Source organism: Myotis yumanensis, unplaced genomic scaffold (assembly GCF_028538775.1).
Source record: "Myotis yumanensis isolate MYYU_CA2020_CCGP unplaced genomic scaffold, mMyoYum1.0.hap1 SCAF_11, whole genome shotgun sequence".
NCBI classification, from domain to species: Eukaryota; Metazoa; Chordata; class Mammalia; order Chiroptera; family Vespertilionidae; genus Myotis; species Myotis yumanensis.
Window position 1 is genome coordinate 69,849,649 of NW_027223762.1, and position 15,231 is coordinate 69,864,879.

General features: G+C 45.5%; 1 protein-coding gene across 4 annotated transcripts in view; it reads right to left on the reverse strand.

Annotated features, from left to right (window-relative positions):
• The window catches only part of AFF3 (ALF transcription elongation factor 3), a 549,655-nt gene that overhangs the window by 23,361 nt on the left and 511,063 nt on the right, over window positions 1-15,231 (reverse strand). For all 4 annotated transcript variants that reach the window (XM_070429869.1, XM_070429867.1, XM_070429868.1 and 1 more), the window contains 2 exons: window positions 12,887-13,008; window positions 508-571 (listed from right to left, as the gene is read on the reverse strand). In XM_070429869.1, the coding sequence (XP_070285970.1) occupies window positions 508-571; window positions 12,887-13,008 (186 nt within the window). The remainder of the gene's footprint in view (window positions 1-507; window positions 572-12,886; window positions 13,009-15,231) is intronic.

A 15,231-nucleotide genomic window follows, 5' to 3' on the forward strand; every position in this document is an offset into this window, starting at 1 on the left:
AAATGCTGACACACCGAGCTCAAAAGGTTCACCATCACTGCTCTAGAGGCTTATGTGCGTTTTAACAGTTTCTGCTGTACAGTTTCAGAGAAGTATTCATTTTGGCAGATACCCATGAAGAACACAAGTCTTTTTGAAAAGTGATTAGATCCTGGGACCACGCCAAGGGCTGGCCAGGCTAATATGACAGAAAAGTGCAAACTTAGATTTTATTTTTAAAGAAAAAAAAATGCTACCCACTGTCTCCATTACCTCTAGTTACTATTCAAAACTTAGGACTAAAATAAAATATTCATTTCTCCAGGGCTTTCTCCCTGTCAGACATTATTGGTTGAAGTCATACTTTATTGGGTGATGAGTGCTTGATTATATAAACATTTCTCCATTTAACGGACTCAGCCATCCTTGTAATAGATTTTATAATTACCCCAGCTACACTGCCCCAGTGATGAAGGTGCAGTACAAACATCATTTGGAAAAACGTATCTGGAGAGAAAAGGAACTTACCATTGCATCTGCCTTATGCTTCATCCGCTTAGCTTCTTGCATAAAATAATCTGCACTGCGCGGCCTACAAGGAGAGGATGATGCCACATGTCACTATTGTGGAAGAGTAAGGTCTCCTGAAAATATTCCTTCCTTTTGCTCAAACTTAAATCACAATTTCAAAACTCTGCTTAATAGGGAAGCAGGTACTTTTCACATTTCCAAATCACTGCCCGTATGTAAAATACCACGATTATATTTCGCTTAAGTTAGCAATTCAAAACACAGTATATGCCGATCATCTGCATTTGTAGTGATTTTAACATGGCTCCCCAGTGCCTGATTTGAATCAGATTTTTTATTGCATGGTTAAGAAAACAAGTAAAAAACTTACTTTGTGATATTTACACGAAACAATGGCTTTTTAATGTAAAGATTGCAAAATATACCTCATAATAATTGCATGGGTGAGTATATGTATGTATCCTTATGAAAATCTGTGTCATTTACAGGTATAAAAGGTAGAGTTATATGTACCCATATGTAATTATTTTAAAGCTTGGCAGTGGGAAATGAAAAGAGGTAATGCTGTATGATTCCAGTCCAGGCATAAGGAAATTAACTGTAAAACGATGTCTACCTTGTAACAACGCAGTCGTGGCCTGGTTCTCTACAGCTCTGATTAGCTGGCTGGTCAATATGAGCAGCAGCCGTGCATTATTAAAGCAACACCCCGGCCAGCACTGCTTCTGCCGGGAGATGATCCGAGTGTGCGTGTAACGTCAAGTTACACTGAGGTACTCATCACACTGCACCTTTAAATGCTTAGTCTGATAGTTTTTACACATCTTCATACTTTAGGTGATATCAGCCTAAACTTTTTTTGTGATATTATAGGTCTTTATGTAGTCAATAAACTTGACTTACTCATGGATACCCAGTATAAGCCAGGACTCCCCGAAAGCGATAAGACGTAGGTAGTGATATGAACCATGGACTGTTTAACCTGTTGTTACATGCTTATTCTGAACTGTCTTTTTCAGATTCAAATGGGTCTCTTTTCCCACTGCAATATTAGGTGGTCAGATATTAGGTGACCTTTTATCTGAAAAGGTCAAAATGCTTAGAAAAACCATGAATATCATATTGCCGATACCACTGCAATCCAAAACGATTATGCTCATTTTAATGGTTTTAATCAACCAATCAATCAAAGAAACAAACTGGTCATAGGTCACAAATCATTGAAGCATAGAATAGTGTCAGGACTGTGGTACCACACTAGAAATATTCAACTTCAACAAAGAAATGAGGAACACAGTTGCAGGGTTTCCTTAATGCATTAGTAAAACTTCCGTTTTGGCTCATCTTCCCTTTGCCATTCCTCCTGTCACTCAGGCCTGCAAACTCCCATTCATCTTGGCGGGTCTCCACTGGCCTGCAGGTTCCTTCATTGCAGGCCCTGGTCCTACGGTCTCTGGTTTCTCCAGTTCCCTTCCTAGATGTCCATACTTCTTCCGTTTGAATGGCTTTAGTGGCCTTTACATGGTTGTTTTCCAAAGTTCTTTGTCCCCATATTGACCTCTGAATACATGTTGGCTGTCTGTTAGGTCTTTGATTCCAATTCTGGCGATTTACATGATTTTTGTTGTTGGTTTTTTATGAACTGACTTTATTTTTTTAGAGCGAGTTTAGGTTGACAGGAAGGAGAAAGCACAAGGGTTCCCATGCATCTCCTGCCTCACACACCCACTGTCAGCATCCCTTCACTATCAGCATCCCCCACAGGAGGGGTGCATTCCTTACAATCAATGAACCCGTATCATTACCACCCGAAGCCCTAAGTGCACTCTAGTGTTCACTCTTGATGTTGTATATTCTGTGGGTTTTGACAAATGTTTAGTGACATTTATCCACCATTCTAGTATCCCACAGAGCAGTTTCACTGACCAAAAAAATCCTCTGCATTCTTGTTTGGTTTTCCCTTTGTTTCATGTGGCGAAGACGAAGACCAAACTCCACTGCTAGCCCAAACCCAGGTCAGACTCCTGAGCTTCAGATGTGGTCCCAGAGCCCACTTGTTCAGAAGAGGAGTCCAAGTATTTCCATCAATTTCTCCCCTGTTATGAAATGCTATGGATGCTTTCTTATAAATAAATTCCCCTTTCTTTTCTCAAAGAAACATCCACCACAGAAATCTAGGCTCCCAGCACCTCCCTTGGGTTACAGTTTCACTCCCCTCCAGTCTATCCTGGACTTCAGTCCTGATCAATATTTGTACAATATGGCTTTCCTTACCTCACCAGCCTGTCACAGACCTAAAGCCGTTCTCCAGTGCCCAGGACATCTCAGCTCAGGCCTCCGGTAATCTCACCCAGCTGTCACTCACTCACCAAGGCCTCCAACCACAGGGGTCGCCTCCTCACTGTCTTGTTACCATGTCGTCCCTGTCTTAGCAGCTCTGCTCCCACTTTTTCTCCTGTCTGGAATATTCCCCTCTCTGCTCCTTCACTGAGTCCTACTACGAGCCAAATATCACCCATCCCTCAGATTTCACGGCCACGAGGCCTTCTTAGTTACTTTGGTCCATTCTCACGTCTTTCTTTCCTAATCTGAGGCACTACCTCTTGTTCACACTACACTTCTGTGCACTCAGTTATCTTCTGAGCTACCCTGGGCTACAGTCATTGCATTCACACAACTCGGCAGCTGGTACCTTTCAGCAGGGACGACGCTGTGGCCTCTTTGATCTTTCCCACCCTGCAGTTTTAGGCACATGGGAGAAGGAAAATGAATTCCCCTTGAATAGCACTGAATTCATTTTGAGCTTAGAAGAGAGTGGTGGCTTCTGATGGCAGCAACATAGCCAATGAGCCAGAGAACGTCTCCATGGCAACCTGAAATTCTCTACATCATTATCTGCTCTACACTCCAGTATATGAGTTTGGTCATTTTTTTTCCTTCCCATTTGGTAGGTCCTGTTGCTAACAGATCATCATTTCAAATGCATTTCGTTTTCATGAAAGGATTCTCTTGATAATAAGCTAAGACATCTCAGTTTTTACAAGCCTTCTACATTACCCTTATGGATGGCAGTGCCTCCTAATTCCTATTATGGGGTCCTCCATCAATGCTGTTTTTATCCGCAGCATATGAATGTATTTTTAAACCTGATATGAAGGCTGGGTCACAAACCCTCATAATAGTGGACGTGGATAAGTAACACAGCTAATGTTCTGCCTGTATCACTGCAGCAACACCAGTAACCTGAGATGCTGGAAATGCACCATCCAGAGGCCACTTACGAACACATTAGAATTCTCATCTTTGCATGCAGTGGAGGGCTCGTTACACTGATTCACTGAAGACGGCCTGAAGATTGGCCCATTTTTCTCCTTTTAGGTGATTTCTGGTGCCAGGCTGCTAGACCAGGTCATTATAGAGGCAAAGGGACCAATGGGATGTCGCTGAAATTGTCCACCGGAGGATGCGTGCTGTCACCAGGCATCGCTCCACCTGCAATGCTCAAGTCAGTAGGAAAATGAAATTGTTGTTACTATTGTGGCAGTTACAGAACATGATATGGTAAAGGTACTAAGACGAAATCTAATTATCTCAGTGTTCAGACAGATTTATCATCTAATCTATTTTTTTTTACACGGAAAACCTGAAGATTTTGTTTTTCATTTAGATAATGACATTCTTCACATTGTTTGTCAGTGATGGTATTTTACGAGGATACAGGAGCAAGCCTAAAAAAAGTTCAATTAAACATCATCCATGTAATTGTGTAGCTTGGGCTGATCTTCAGAAATGGGCCTTGAGTGACCTAAAAAGGCAACGCTTAGCTGCATATATCTTTGTCATAAGAGGTCTCAGCAGCAAAAATAATCTGAGCACTTGATCCGCAAGAATGCTGCATTCTTTTTCTTTTCCTCTCCTCGCCCTCCCACCTACCAGCATGCGCCTGCCTTCTAAACAGCGACTGGTCTGAGCTGCCCTAATATTTCTCTGGCCCTAGAGGATTACGGCAACCTTGTCCTTTTTTTCTCCTTCGTGGAGGAGACAGAGTTGAATGGGCTCCCAGGGAGAGGCTGGCAGACTGCTTCCTGTCATTCCTGCCTCTGGGAAGGAGCCCCAGCAGCGCCAGCCTGTTCTGTGAAACCTGGCAGGCAGGAGCGCACGGCTGTTTGAATAAACAGGTGCCTTGGCACAGCAGAGATCGGAGTAATTTTCTTGGGGAAGTTGAAATCCAAATCAGACAAATAGGCAACTGCGTGCCAAGTGAATTCATCACCTGACTTCCCGTCAGCTGCGATTTGATAAACCCCAGACGGGTCCCAGTGTCCTGAGCGTTGGGGTACTTTCTTCACAAAGAAGAGTGTGTAGGAAGTTGCCAGATGGGAGAGGGTGGGAGGCTGGCTGAAAAAGGTGAAGGGATTAAAAGTACAAATTGGTAGTTACAGAATAGTCACAGGATATAAAGCACAGTATGGGGAATATAATCAATAATATTGCAATAACTAAGTAAGGTGCCAGGTGGGTACTTGAATTATTGGGGGGTCATTTTGTAAATCACATAAATGTCTAACTGCTGCGCTGTACACCTGAAACTAACATTGAGTGTGCACTGTAGCTGAAACAGGGCAGTTCAGGAATGGTTTAGATGCACTGAGTGACGCCGCTGCTGAGGCCTTGCAGAGCCCGCCCCTCCGGTGCTGGAGCTGGCTTTGCAGGTGGCCTGCATCGAGGAAGCATGGATTCACCTGCAGCTTGTGTTCTCTAACCCTGGGTTGGCTGGGACCCGAGTCCCTGGGCCCCGGCTTCTCAGACGCACCAGCGACCAGTCATTGTGCCTCCTTCAGGCTTGGCTGTGCAGATGACTGCTTCCCTCGGTCACGGCCACACACAGAAAAACAGCACGCGCTTTCCAGGACACGGGCGGAGAGGGGCAGGGTTTGTTATTCCATGAAAAGCAACTTTCTAGTGAAATGGAAACTCATCAATTCGATTTCTGTTGTTCTCTGGGTGTGACATCTTATATAATAAAAGCCTAATATGTTAAGTGTCCAGTTGTCCATTTAACCAATCAAAGCGTATGATATCCTAAGGCTGCTCAACTGCTCGCTATGATGTGCACTGACCACCAGGGGGAAGATGCTCCCACCAGTAGGTTAGCTTGCTGCTGGGGTCCGGTCGATTGGGACTGAGTGAGACGGGCTGGACATGCCCTGGAGCCTTCCAGCAGTCCCTCCCTGGCCCCAATCATGCACTGGTGGGGTCCCTCTGCCTGGCCTGTGCCCTCTTGCCATCCAGGATCCCTCGGGGGATGTTGGAGAGCCGGTTTCAGCCCAATCCCATAGGCCAGGCTGAGGGACCCCACTGGTGCATGAATTCGTGCACCGGGCCTCTAGTTTAAAATAAATAATATTACAAAACCCTTTACTCCCTGGCCAGGTAGCTCAGTTGTTTAGAGCGTTGTCCCACCACGTCAAGGTTTTGGGTTTGATCTCCCATCAGGGCACGTACAAGAATCAACCAATGAATGCATCAATAAGTGGAACAACAAACTCTCTCTTTGTTTCTCTCTCTCATCAACAAAACCCTTAAAATGATCAGAGAGGTAAGATTTCAAACAGGGAAATCTGAATTCTTTGTTGCCACCCACCCCCAAGCCTACGTCCCCTTTTCTCTCTCTTTTTTGGTTAGAACAAAATAAGGACCTGGTTGAGAGGCAGGAATTCCGTGGTGGAAAAAAATCCCATATGAAGAACATAAAGGCATACTGATCAAAAAGGTGGGGTCCAGCTTTGAAGGGACGGGGAGCCCCTCAGGAGAAGAGCAAGGTCACAGCAAGCCCTCCATGGGGGCGCCCTGTGATGTCATCACCTACTCAAGAATGTCAGTTGGTGTCCTCTGACTAAATCATGCTGCGTGAGAGCCGACCTTTTACATACCGGAATCTTCCCATCCTCTATAAGATTTAAATCCCTTTAGCCCTGAGAATGCCAGGCAGAAGGACATTACAAATGCCAAGTCCCCTTCCTTCCCCGCCGGGCACATTTCACACGCCATGGCCTCCAGCGCCCGGTGGCTGAGGGCGTCTGTTCTCAACGTTGGAGGCTGGAGGAGCTGGGCTCCTGTTATTGGTGCCACAGGACAGATGGGGCGTTTGGCTGAAGGTGATGATCGTGACTGACTTCCTAGTGAAATGTGGGCAAGAGACAGCCCATCCTTCTGGGAGCAGCAGGCGCCGGCACGCGGGGTCCCTGGCTGCCAACGCAGCAATATGGCCCGTGGGAACGAGGCTGCGTTCTCCAGCCGAACAGTTCACCACTGAGCTCTGCCCAGGACGTCTGTGCTGAGGCCTGGGACACAGTTGTGCTCCCTCCCCGGCCGAGAACTCCCGTCACTAATTAGGACACCACGCAATTTACAGCTCCTGGCTCTGCACTGTGAGATCAGCTTCTAGGCGCTGAGTTGAATGCAATGCTGTCACTCACTGACATAAATTCTTATGATTTTTTTAAAAACAAAAGCTTGGTAATCACACCAGTGTCACCTCAAGACCGTGGCTGTCAAGTAGTGATGTCAGCCCGGGAGGTGCAGTCGCACTCCGCCAACCCGCGCCTGCAGTTTTCGCAGAACAAGCTGACCTGGATCACATTTTCAAAATCAGGTTATTCAGTTCAGTTCCTTCTGCATCCTGAGACACACACGGGTGCTTGTTTAGCTGGGAACAGAGAAAGGGGCCTGGAAGCCCGAGGATTCAAATGCACCTGCATGTGGATCCCTGACACTCAGGCAAAAAGGCAGAAGCAGGCACTACCCCTGGGGATGTCAGGCTAACTCAGCGGGGTTCATCCCACACTTGTCACTGGGCCCCCAGTGGATTCAGCTGCTGTCTGAACCGCATGTTTATCCAACCATTAATGAGTATTTATAATACAAAGGATGAGTTTACTTTTTAAAAAAGCTACACGATGCGGCTTTAAGAATTAAATGACAGCCCAGCATCTGTTACTTTTTGGATCGCTGTAACTGGGTTTCCATGCACTTGACGTGATGTCAGTGCTATTCTCTTGCTCTTTTCTTCCACTGGTGGCCTTTCTTTGGTCATTCCACTGCTTGTTGACACCCTGAGTGAGGAGCCAGGAATGACGACACAGGAGTCAGGTCGCATCTGTCGGGGAGGCTGCCGGTGGGGGAGCTGCCTGGCGCAGGCGAGCGGAGAAGGAGCAGGACGCTCAAGTTTGTGGTCCCAGAAACCTTTCTGGGGAGGCCACCATGTGCCTCCGCTCCCCTGAATTCATAACTGAGAGGTAATTACATAATCATGTATCCTAGCTGCTTCCTGCCACTGTACCTGGCCCTTGGCAAGCCCTCAGCACACACCAATGGGACCTGGGAGACCTTTTACAAAATCTTAGATGACTTTCTCGCCCAGGGATCCCTTCAGAGACAATCTCTTATTGCTTCCAGGGAGACACATGCTTATTTCTACTTTTCCAGCTTGACAAATCTGCCCAGGACGTTCTTGGTTCAGTGGTGGGGTGGCGGGCTGAGGTGCATGTTTATTTCACTGCTATGGGTTTCAAATCAATTGGGACACAGGGCGACTTGAACACAACATCTCCCTCTCCCTGTGATGGATGTGGAAGAGAGCTTTCTTTATTCTTATTATATCTATCTCCATAAAAGGAGGAACAGTTTTATTGTGGCTGTCAGCCAGAAAAATTAGACATATTGCTAATAGGAAGACCCATGGCAACACCTCCTGGTTGATATACATGGTGACAAAATTATATTAGTTGCAGCCCCAATAAACTGAGAAACATTTTCTTGTATAAGTAGTTCAAGAAACTGCAGCTCAAAGTACAATTTGTTGTTGCTGTGTCTGACTTAGCTTTCTGGTCCATAGTTAGAAAATTCCTTACATTTCCATTTCCCGTGTGTGTGTGTGTGTACCATGCCTTTAACATTACTCGCTGGAAATGTTTGATGATTTGGGCATATCAGTGTTTGATCCTATTGTTAGATTATGAATTCCAAATGCAAGTTTCCATGTGGTAATTAAACACAATTCTAATCTTCCGTTTTTACCACGGTCTTGAGGTGACACTGGTGTGATTACCAAGCTTTTGTTTTAAGCTCATGCGAACAATTTATACCACGGAACCCTAATTACATATGACCAACTGATTGTATTCACATTACACATCCACCACCTAGGGCAGTGGTCGGCAAACTGCGGCTCGCGAGCCACATGCAGCTCTTTGGCTCCTTGAGTGTGGCTCTTCCACAAAATACCACGTGCGGGAGTGCACGTACAGTGCGATTGAGACTTTGTGGCCCATGCGCAGAAGTCGGTATTTTGTGGAAGAGCCACACTCAAGGGGCCAAAGAGCTGCATGTGGCTCGCGAGCCGCAGTTTGCCGACCACTGACCTAGGGGATTAATGATATGAGAAAAATACTGCGATGTCTCAAATTAAATTACAGCGGTGGAGAGTGAGAGGTAAGAGTGACATAAGCAGTTAGTAGCTATGGGCCAACTAACAATAGTCTGCTCACATTCCTGAATGGCTGTTGGAGCTTTGCATAAACTTCTATAGGGAACAAAGATGCCACCGCATCCTGTATGTGCATGAACTTTCAGGACTGCTGCCCGTACATGATCAAAATTAGTAAATAGTTCATCTTTATGCACTGTGCACCCAGCCTTAGCCTACAACTGTCTCTGCTTCACCGTGTCCTGGTCCCGCTCTGTAACCAATGTAAATTCTTTCAAAACAACTTACATCTTTCTTCCCCAAAACATGGGTGTAGAAGATCAGGCCTACTCCCCCACAGCCCTGCTCCTGGTGGGTCGGACCGCACACCCCAGGACCTGGTTCTTTTTCTGGCAGCATTTGGCTCAATAACCCCTTTCTTTCAGGAAAACTTTGGTAGATTGTCCCCTCTATCTTTATAAAACGTCTATCTTTGCATCTTGTTACTTTCTTTATTTTGTGACCTATTTTGTCAGATGAAAGTATGGCTACACCACTTTTCTCTGGGTGTCGTTTGCTTGGAGAATCATTTCCCACCCTTTCACTTTGAGTCTTATTTGTCCTTGCAGCTGAGATGTGTCTCCGGAAGGTGGCACATGGTTGGGTTTTGTTTTTGATTCAGTCCACTACTCTGTGCCTTTTTAATGCAATCCACATCAAAATCCCAATGTCATTTTTTTTTAAAGAAATAGAAGAAGAAGTCATTAGATTTGTATGGAACCACAAAAGACCCCGAATAGCCAAAGCAATCCTGAGAACAAAGAACAAAGCCGGAGATGTCACACTCCCTGACTTCAAATTATAAAACAAAGCAGCAATAATCAAAACAGCATGGTATTGGCAGAAAAACAGACAGACTGACTAACGGAGCAGAATTGAGAACCCAGAAATAAACCCCCCATATATATAGGCAAATAATTTCTGATAAAAGAGCCAAAAATTTCTAATAGAGAGAAGAAAGCCTCTTTAATAAATGATGCTGGGAAAATTGGAAAGCCACGTGCAAAAGAATAAAACTAGATTGCCATTTGTCACCATCTGCAAAAATGAACTCCAGAAGGGTCAAAGCCCAAAATATAAGACCTGAAACAGTAAGTTACATAGAAGAAAACATAAGTACTAAACTTATGGACCTTGGTCTTAGTGAAAATTTTATGAATTTGACCCAAATGCAAGAGAATTAAAGGCAAAAATGAATGAAAGGGACTACATCAAATTAAAAAGCAAGAGAAACCATAATCAAGACAAAAAGGCAAACAACACCTCTGATAAGCGGTTAACATCCAAAATATATAAAGAACTCATATAATTCAACAACAACAAAAATAAACAATCCAATTAAAAAATGGGCAGGGGACCTGAACAGACACTTCTCCCAAGGACATACAGGGGGCCACAGGTGTATGAAAACATGCTCAACTTCACTAGCTATTAGGGAAATATAAGGCGAAACCACAATGAGATACCACCTCACACCTGTTAGAATGATTACTGTCAACAAGATAAATAATAACAAGTGTTGGAGAGGTTGTGGAGGAAAAGAAACCCTCATTCACTGCTGGTGGGAATGTAGACGGTACATCCACTATGACAAACAGTGTAGAAGTTCCCTAAAAGATTAAGAACAGAGTTACCATATGACTCAGCAACCCCTCTTCTGGGTATCTACCTGGAAGATTTGAAAACATTTATTCATAAATATATATTTACTCCTATATTCATTGCAGCATTATTCATGGTGGCCAAAACATGAAAACAACCAAAGTAGCCTTTGATAGATGATTGGATAAAGAAGATGTGGTACATATATACAATGGAACACAACTCAGCCATAAGAAGATAAAATACTGTCATTTGCGACAACATGGATGAATCTTAGGATATCATGCTAAGCAAAATCAGACAGAAAAAAGTCAATGACCATATGATTTCACTCATGCCTGGGATATAAAACTGAAAGCAACAAACAAACAAAGACTCACAGATACAGACAACAGTATGGTGGTTACCAGCGGGGAAGGGCATTGGGGGGAGGTAGAACAGGGTAAAGAAAGTAAAATATATGGTGACTCGACTTTGGGTGGTGAACACACAATGCACTATACAGATGATCTACTATAGAAACGTACCCTTGAAACCTCAAAGATTTCACTAACCAATGTCACGCCAATAAATTCAATAAAATTTTTAAAAAAAGAAAATCTTTGGGCTGTGAAATTTTTTTATTTAACAAAGATGACCTCCCTTGGTGCTTAGGGCCGTGGAGAAGATGAGGAGGTTGTGAGGGCCGAGGGAAGAGGAGAAAAAGACACGTCCTCCTGGGCCACCCTGTTGTTGTTGTCTTTAAAACTCTCATCTGAGAGGGAAGGGGAGAGAGAGAGAGAGGAGACATAGAGAGGTGGGGAGAGGGAGAGAGAAACACTGATGTGAGAAACATCAATTGGTTATCTTTCCTATGTGCCATCCAGGGATCAAACCCACAACCCAGGTATATGCCCTGACTGAGAATTGAACCTGCAACAACCTTTCCATGCACAGGACGGTGCTCAACCAAAGGAGCCACTCTGGCAGGGCGTCCTGGACCACCTTAGCCTTTCATACATCCAATGATCTTGGAATATGTTCAGTAAATGAAATTAACAAAGAATGTGGATTTGGCTTTCTATCCCCGAATTCTGGGGTCCTTGGAGGACAGGTGTGGGGGCTATCACTTCTATGATAAGGACGCTGGGACTTGGGGACATTTCGCACCCTTTAATTTTCTGACTCCGGTGGTGTTAGTGGTTTAGTGTCTGTCCCTGGGCCGGATTGTAGGCAATCTGGCCTGAGGGCGGATCTCTCATTATCACAGGCGGCTGCAGCCCCGTTTAATGTGGTGCCTCACACAGAGATGGACCGGTGCCTGGTGCACAGCTGAGGTTGCAAACAGGCGTCAAGCCAAACTCTTGAAACCATCTCTTCTGCTTTCCAGGCTTGTCCTTGACACATATTTTCTTCCCTAAGAGCCTCAGTAATTTTCATAATTTCTTATTTGTCACTTTCAGCATCTCAAGAGCATTCCAGGATGTTATCTTTATTCATCTCCTTCTCTCGTTTCTCCTCCTTTTAAATTGCTGCTGGGAAAGGAAGTAGTACTTGGGTTTTAGTGCAGGATGGAGTGACGATGACAGGATATTTTTCCTGTATAAGAGCTGTTTATACTGGTATAAAGAATATAGATTTCATTTTCTTTTTAATCCTCACCCGAGGATATTTTTTTCATTGACTTTTAGAGAGAGTAGAAGGGAAGGGGGAGAGACAGAGAGAGAGAAACATAGATGCGAGAGAGACATATCGACTGGTTGCCTCCCGCAAGCCCCCCGACCAGGGCCGGGGATTGGGCCTGCAACCGAGGTACATGCCCTTGACCAGATTCAAACCCAGGACCCTTCAGTCCGTGGGCTGATGCTTTATCCACTGAGCCAAACCGACTCAGGCAAGAATACAGCATTTCCGAGGAGAGAGCTTCCGGGAGTGAATCACTATTATTTGCCTGTTTTATCAAAACAAAAACACTTCTCTCTGGTAGCATACAACCGCCCACAGTCGCGAGTACAAAAGGCTCGCTGATGCCGTTCGCCTTCCTTTCAAACATCCTGGCTGCAGCCCCCTGCGCGCGGTGGTTCTGGCTGTTCCGAAGTCCCCCCAGGCCCCAGGGGCCACTCAAGTTCAGCTGCACGTCCCTTTGAGAGGACACTTACCTGACAGGTCGCGGCAGGAATGGCCACTGCATCCCAGATGCACACCCTCTCCCCTGTGGGACTGCCCTTTCCTGCTGGCCCTCACCGTAGCCGCAGAGTCCACACTTACATGTCATCGAAGACGAGTTTCTGCCTCTTGCAGTCCCGGTGGCCGCTGGAGCCCGGGGACCACGGCTCCGTTTGTGGCCGTGGCTTGTGGAGAACACTTTCTGAGCTGTGGTGAGCTGCTTTCTAAACAACAAACAACATGCCGGTTCTGAGAAACTGGCCACGTGGCTGAGAGAGCAACCCATTGCACAGAATATCTTGTGTCCCGGACTCTGTTAGAATCGGTGGTGCTTTTGTTTAAATAAAGAAAAAGAAATATGTGCATTCCAGTTCTCAAAAGGGGCTTTCAGACACAGGGTGGGGCAAAAGGAGGTCTACAGTTGTTCATATGGAAAAAAGCCACGCAGGTAATGATTGTAATAATACAAGAATAAACCCCGTGTTTCGCACACCCACAACTGTAAACCCACTCTGCCCGCCCTGTATGCTGTGCAGTGTCATCTCACAACAGTATCATCGGAGAAGGCTTGGCGTGGCCTCTCACAGACCCGGGCCCTGCGGTTCGGCGAGGTCAAGTGACAGCCCGACCCCCAGTGCTGGGACGGGGCCCGGGGCTAGCACTCGCCCTGCTCTCCTCCATTGGCGAGACCTGCGGTTCTCCAAGTTGACTCTGCATGAGCTCATTCTGTGCATAGCAGCACACAGACAGCGGCGCCCCCTCCGGAGCCTCCAGGTGCGTGGGTCAGGGGCGGAGCCTGAGAGCGTGCATTTCTAACAAGCCCCAGGGGCTACTGACCACTGAGCTGTAATCCACAATCCCTTGCAAAAGAGGTGTTCAGATTACAAACAGACTGCCTCTTATTCGCTGTCTGTAAGATCAGAAAAAGCCATAGGGAGTTACTAGAAATTATTTAAAATATGTTTTTAAAAGGACACTACTGATTTGTGGAAAAATTTAAAAAATTATAACTCTTGGGGACACAAATATTTATAGAGCATCCATTGTGTGCATACACTTGGATCAGAAGGCAATTGCCTTTGGTTATGAAATTCAAATCAATTCCTCTGAAGTAATTAAAATAGAAGGTAGCCCAGCCAGTGTTGCTCAGTGGTTGAGCATCGACTTATGAACCAGGAGGTCATGGTTTGATTCCTGGTCAGGGCACAGACCTGGGTTGTGGGCTCCATCCCCAGAAGAGGGAGTGCAGGAGGCAGCCAATCAATGATTCTCTTATTGATGTTTCTCTCTCCCTTCCTCTCTGAAATCAATAAAAAAATATTTAAAAATAGTAGAATGAAAAAAAAGTGACAGAGTGTATGCCAATGCTCCTTTCAGTGTGGAGCGATTTTATGTGGGGATCAGCCTCCTCGCTGTAAGAGCCCCCGTGCATTTCCTTCTTGCAGGCGCGGTCAGAACCGCGGATGTGTGGCCGCTGTCTAGGTCGCTCTCCCCAGCTGGACGGGAGGTTTCACGCAGGCTCAGATTGAATCTGCTAGACTGTCCTTGCGTCTCTGCTGCTGGGCGCAGTGCCCGGCACCCAGTAAGCACTTGCTCAATAACCATCTAGTCAGGGAAAGAATGACTAAATAAAGTCTCTAATTTTTTTACAAATTTCTGCACACCATACAATCTTTTGCTTGTGATATAAGGACCTAGAGGCAAAGAGAAGTTTTGTTTGTTTTCAAATTTGAATTGGTAGTTTTTTATTACAGGTTTTCCTAATATGGTTTTCTCAGATTCTTATAGTTTAGAATTAAATATAATTGTTCTCAAATGAGGGCACTTTAGAGGGTTAATTTCCTGATACAATGAGATTTAGGCTCTTGTAATACCTTCTACTAACCCTTTGATCTCATTATGGGATAAAGCATTGAGTACTGCCTCCCCATCTTCTTGTCAGAGTCATATTCTCATATCTCACCTCCCCCAGCCTCACAAAGCCCCACTGGTTTTGACAGGCACAGTGACAGAGAGAATGCAGTGGGGAGATGTGGAATGAAATAATGTAGCCCAGCGGATGCGTGGTCCAGCGCCCAGCTGGGGGGCAGTACAGAGGAACTAGCTTGTAGTGTTAGTTGCACAGGTGTCCACAGGTGTTGGGTTCTTTAGATAACATCATCTCATTTAAATCGTATGATGCTGTTTTGCAAATGAAACAGGCTCAGAGAGACGAAGCAAGTGACCCAAGGCCACATGTCCACTAATTATGAAGCTAGATGGATGGTGCACCCCAACCCCCTGCCCTCCCCAGGGGAGTGTAGGGCACTGGAATCACCCCAGGAGGTCGCCTAAAGAGGGGTGGTGGGGGTCCCACACTGTGGCTGCTACACTGGTCACCCAGGGTGGAGTGGAAACCCCAACATTTTGGCCTGGGGTTTCCATTCCAGGCTTAGCTCTGTCCTGGG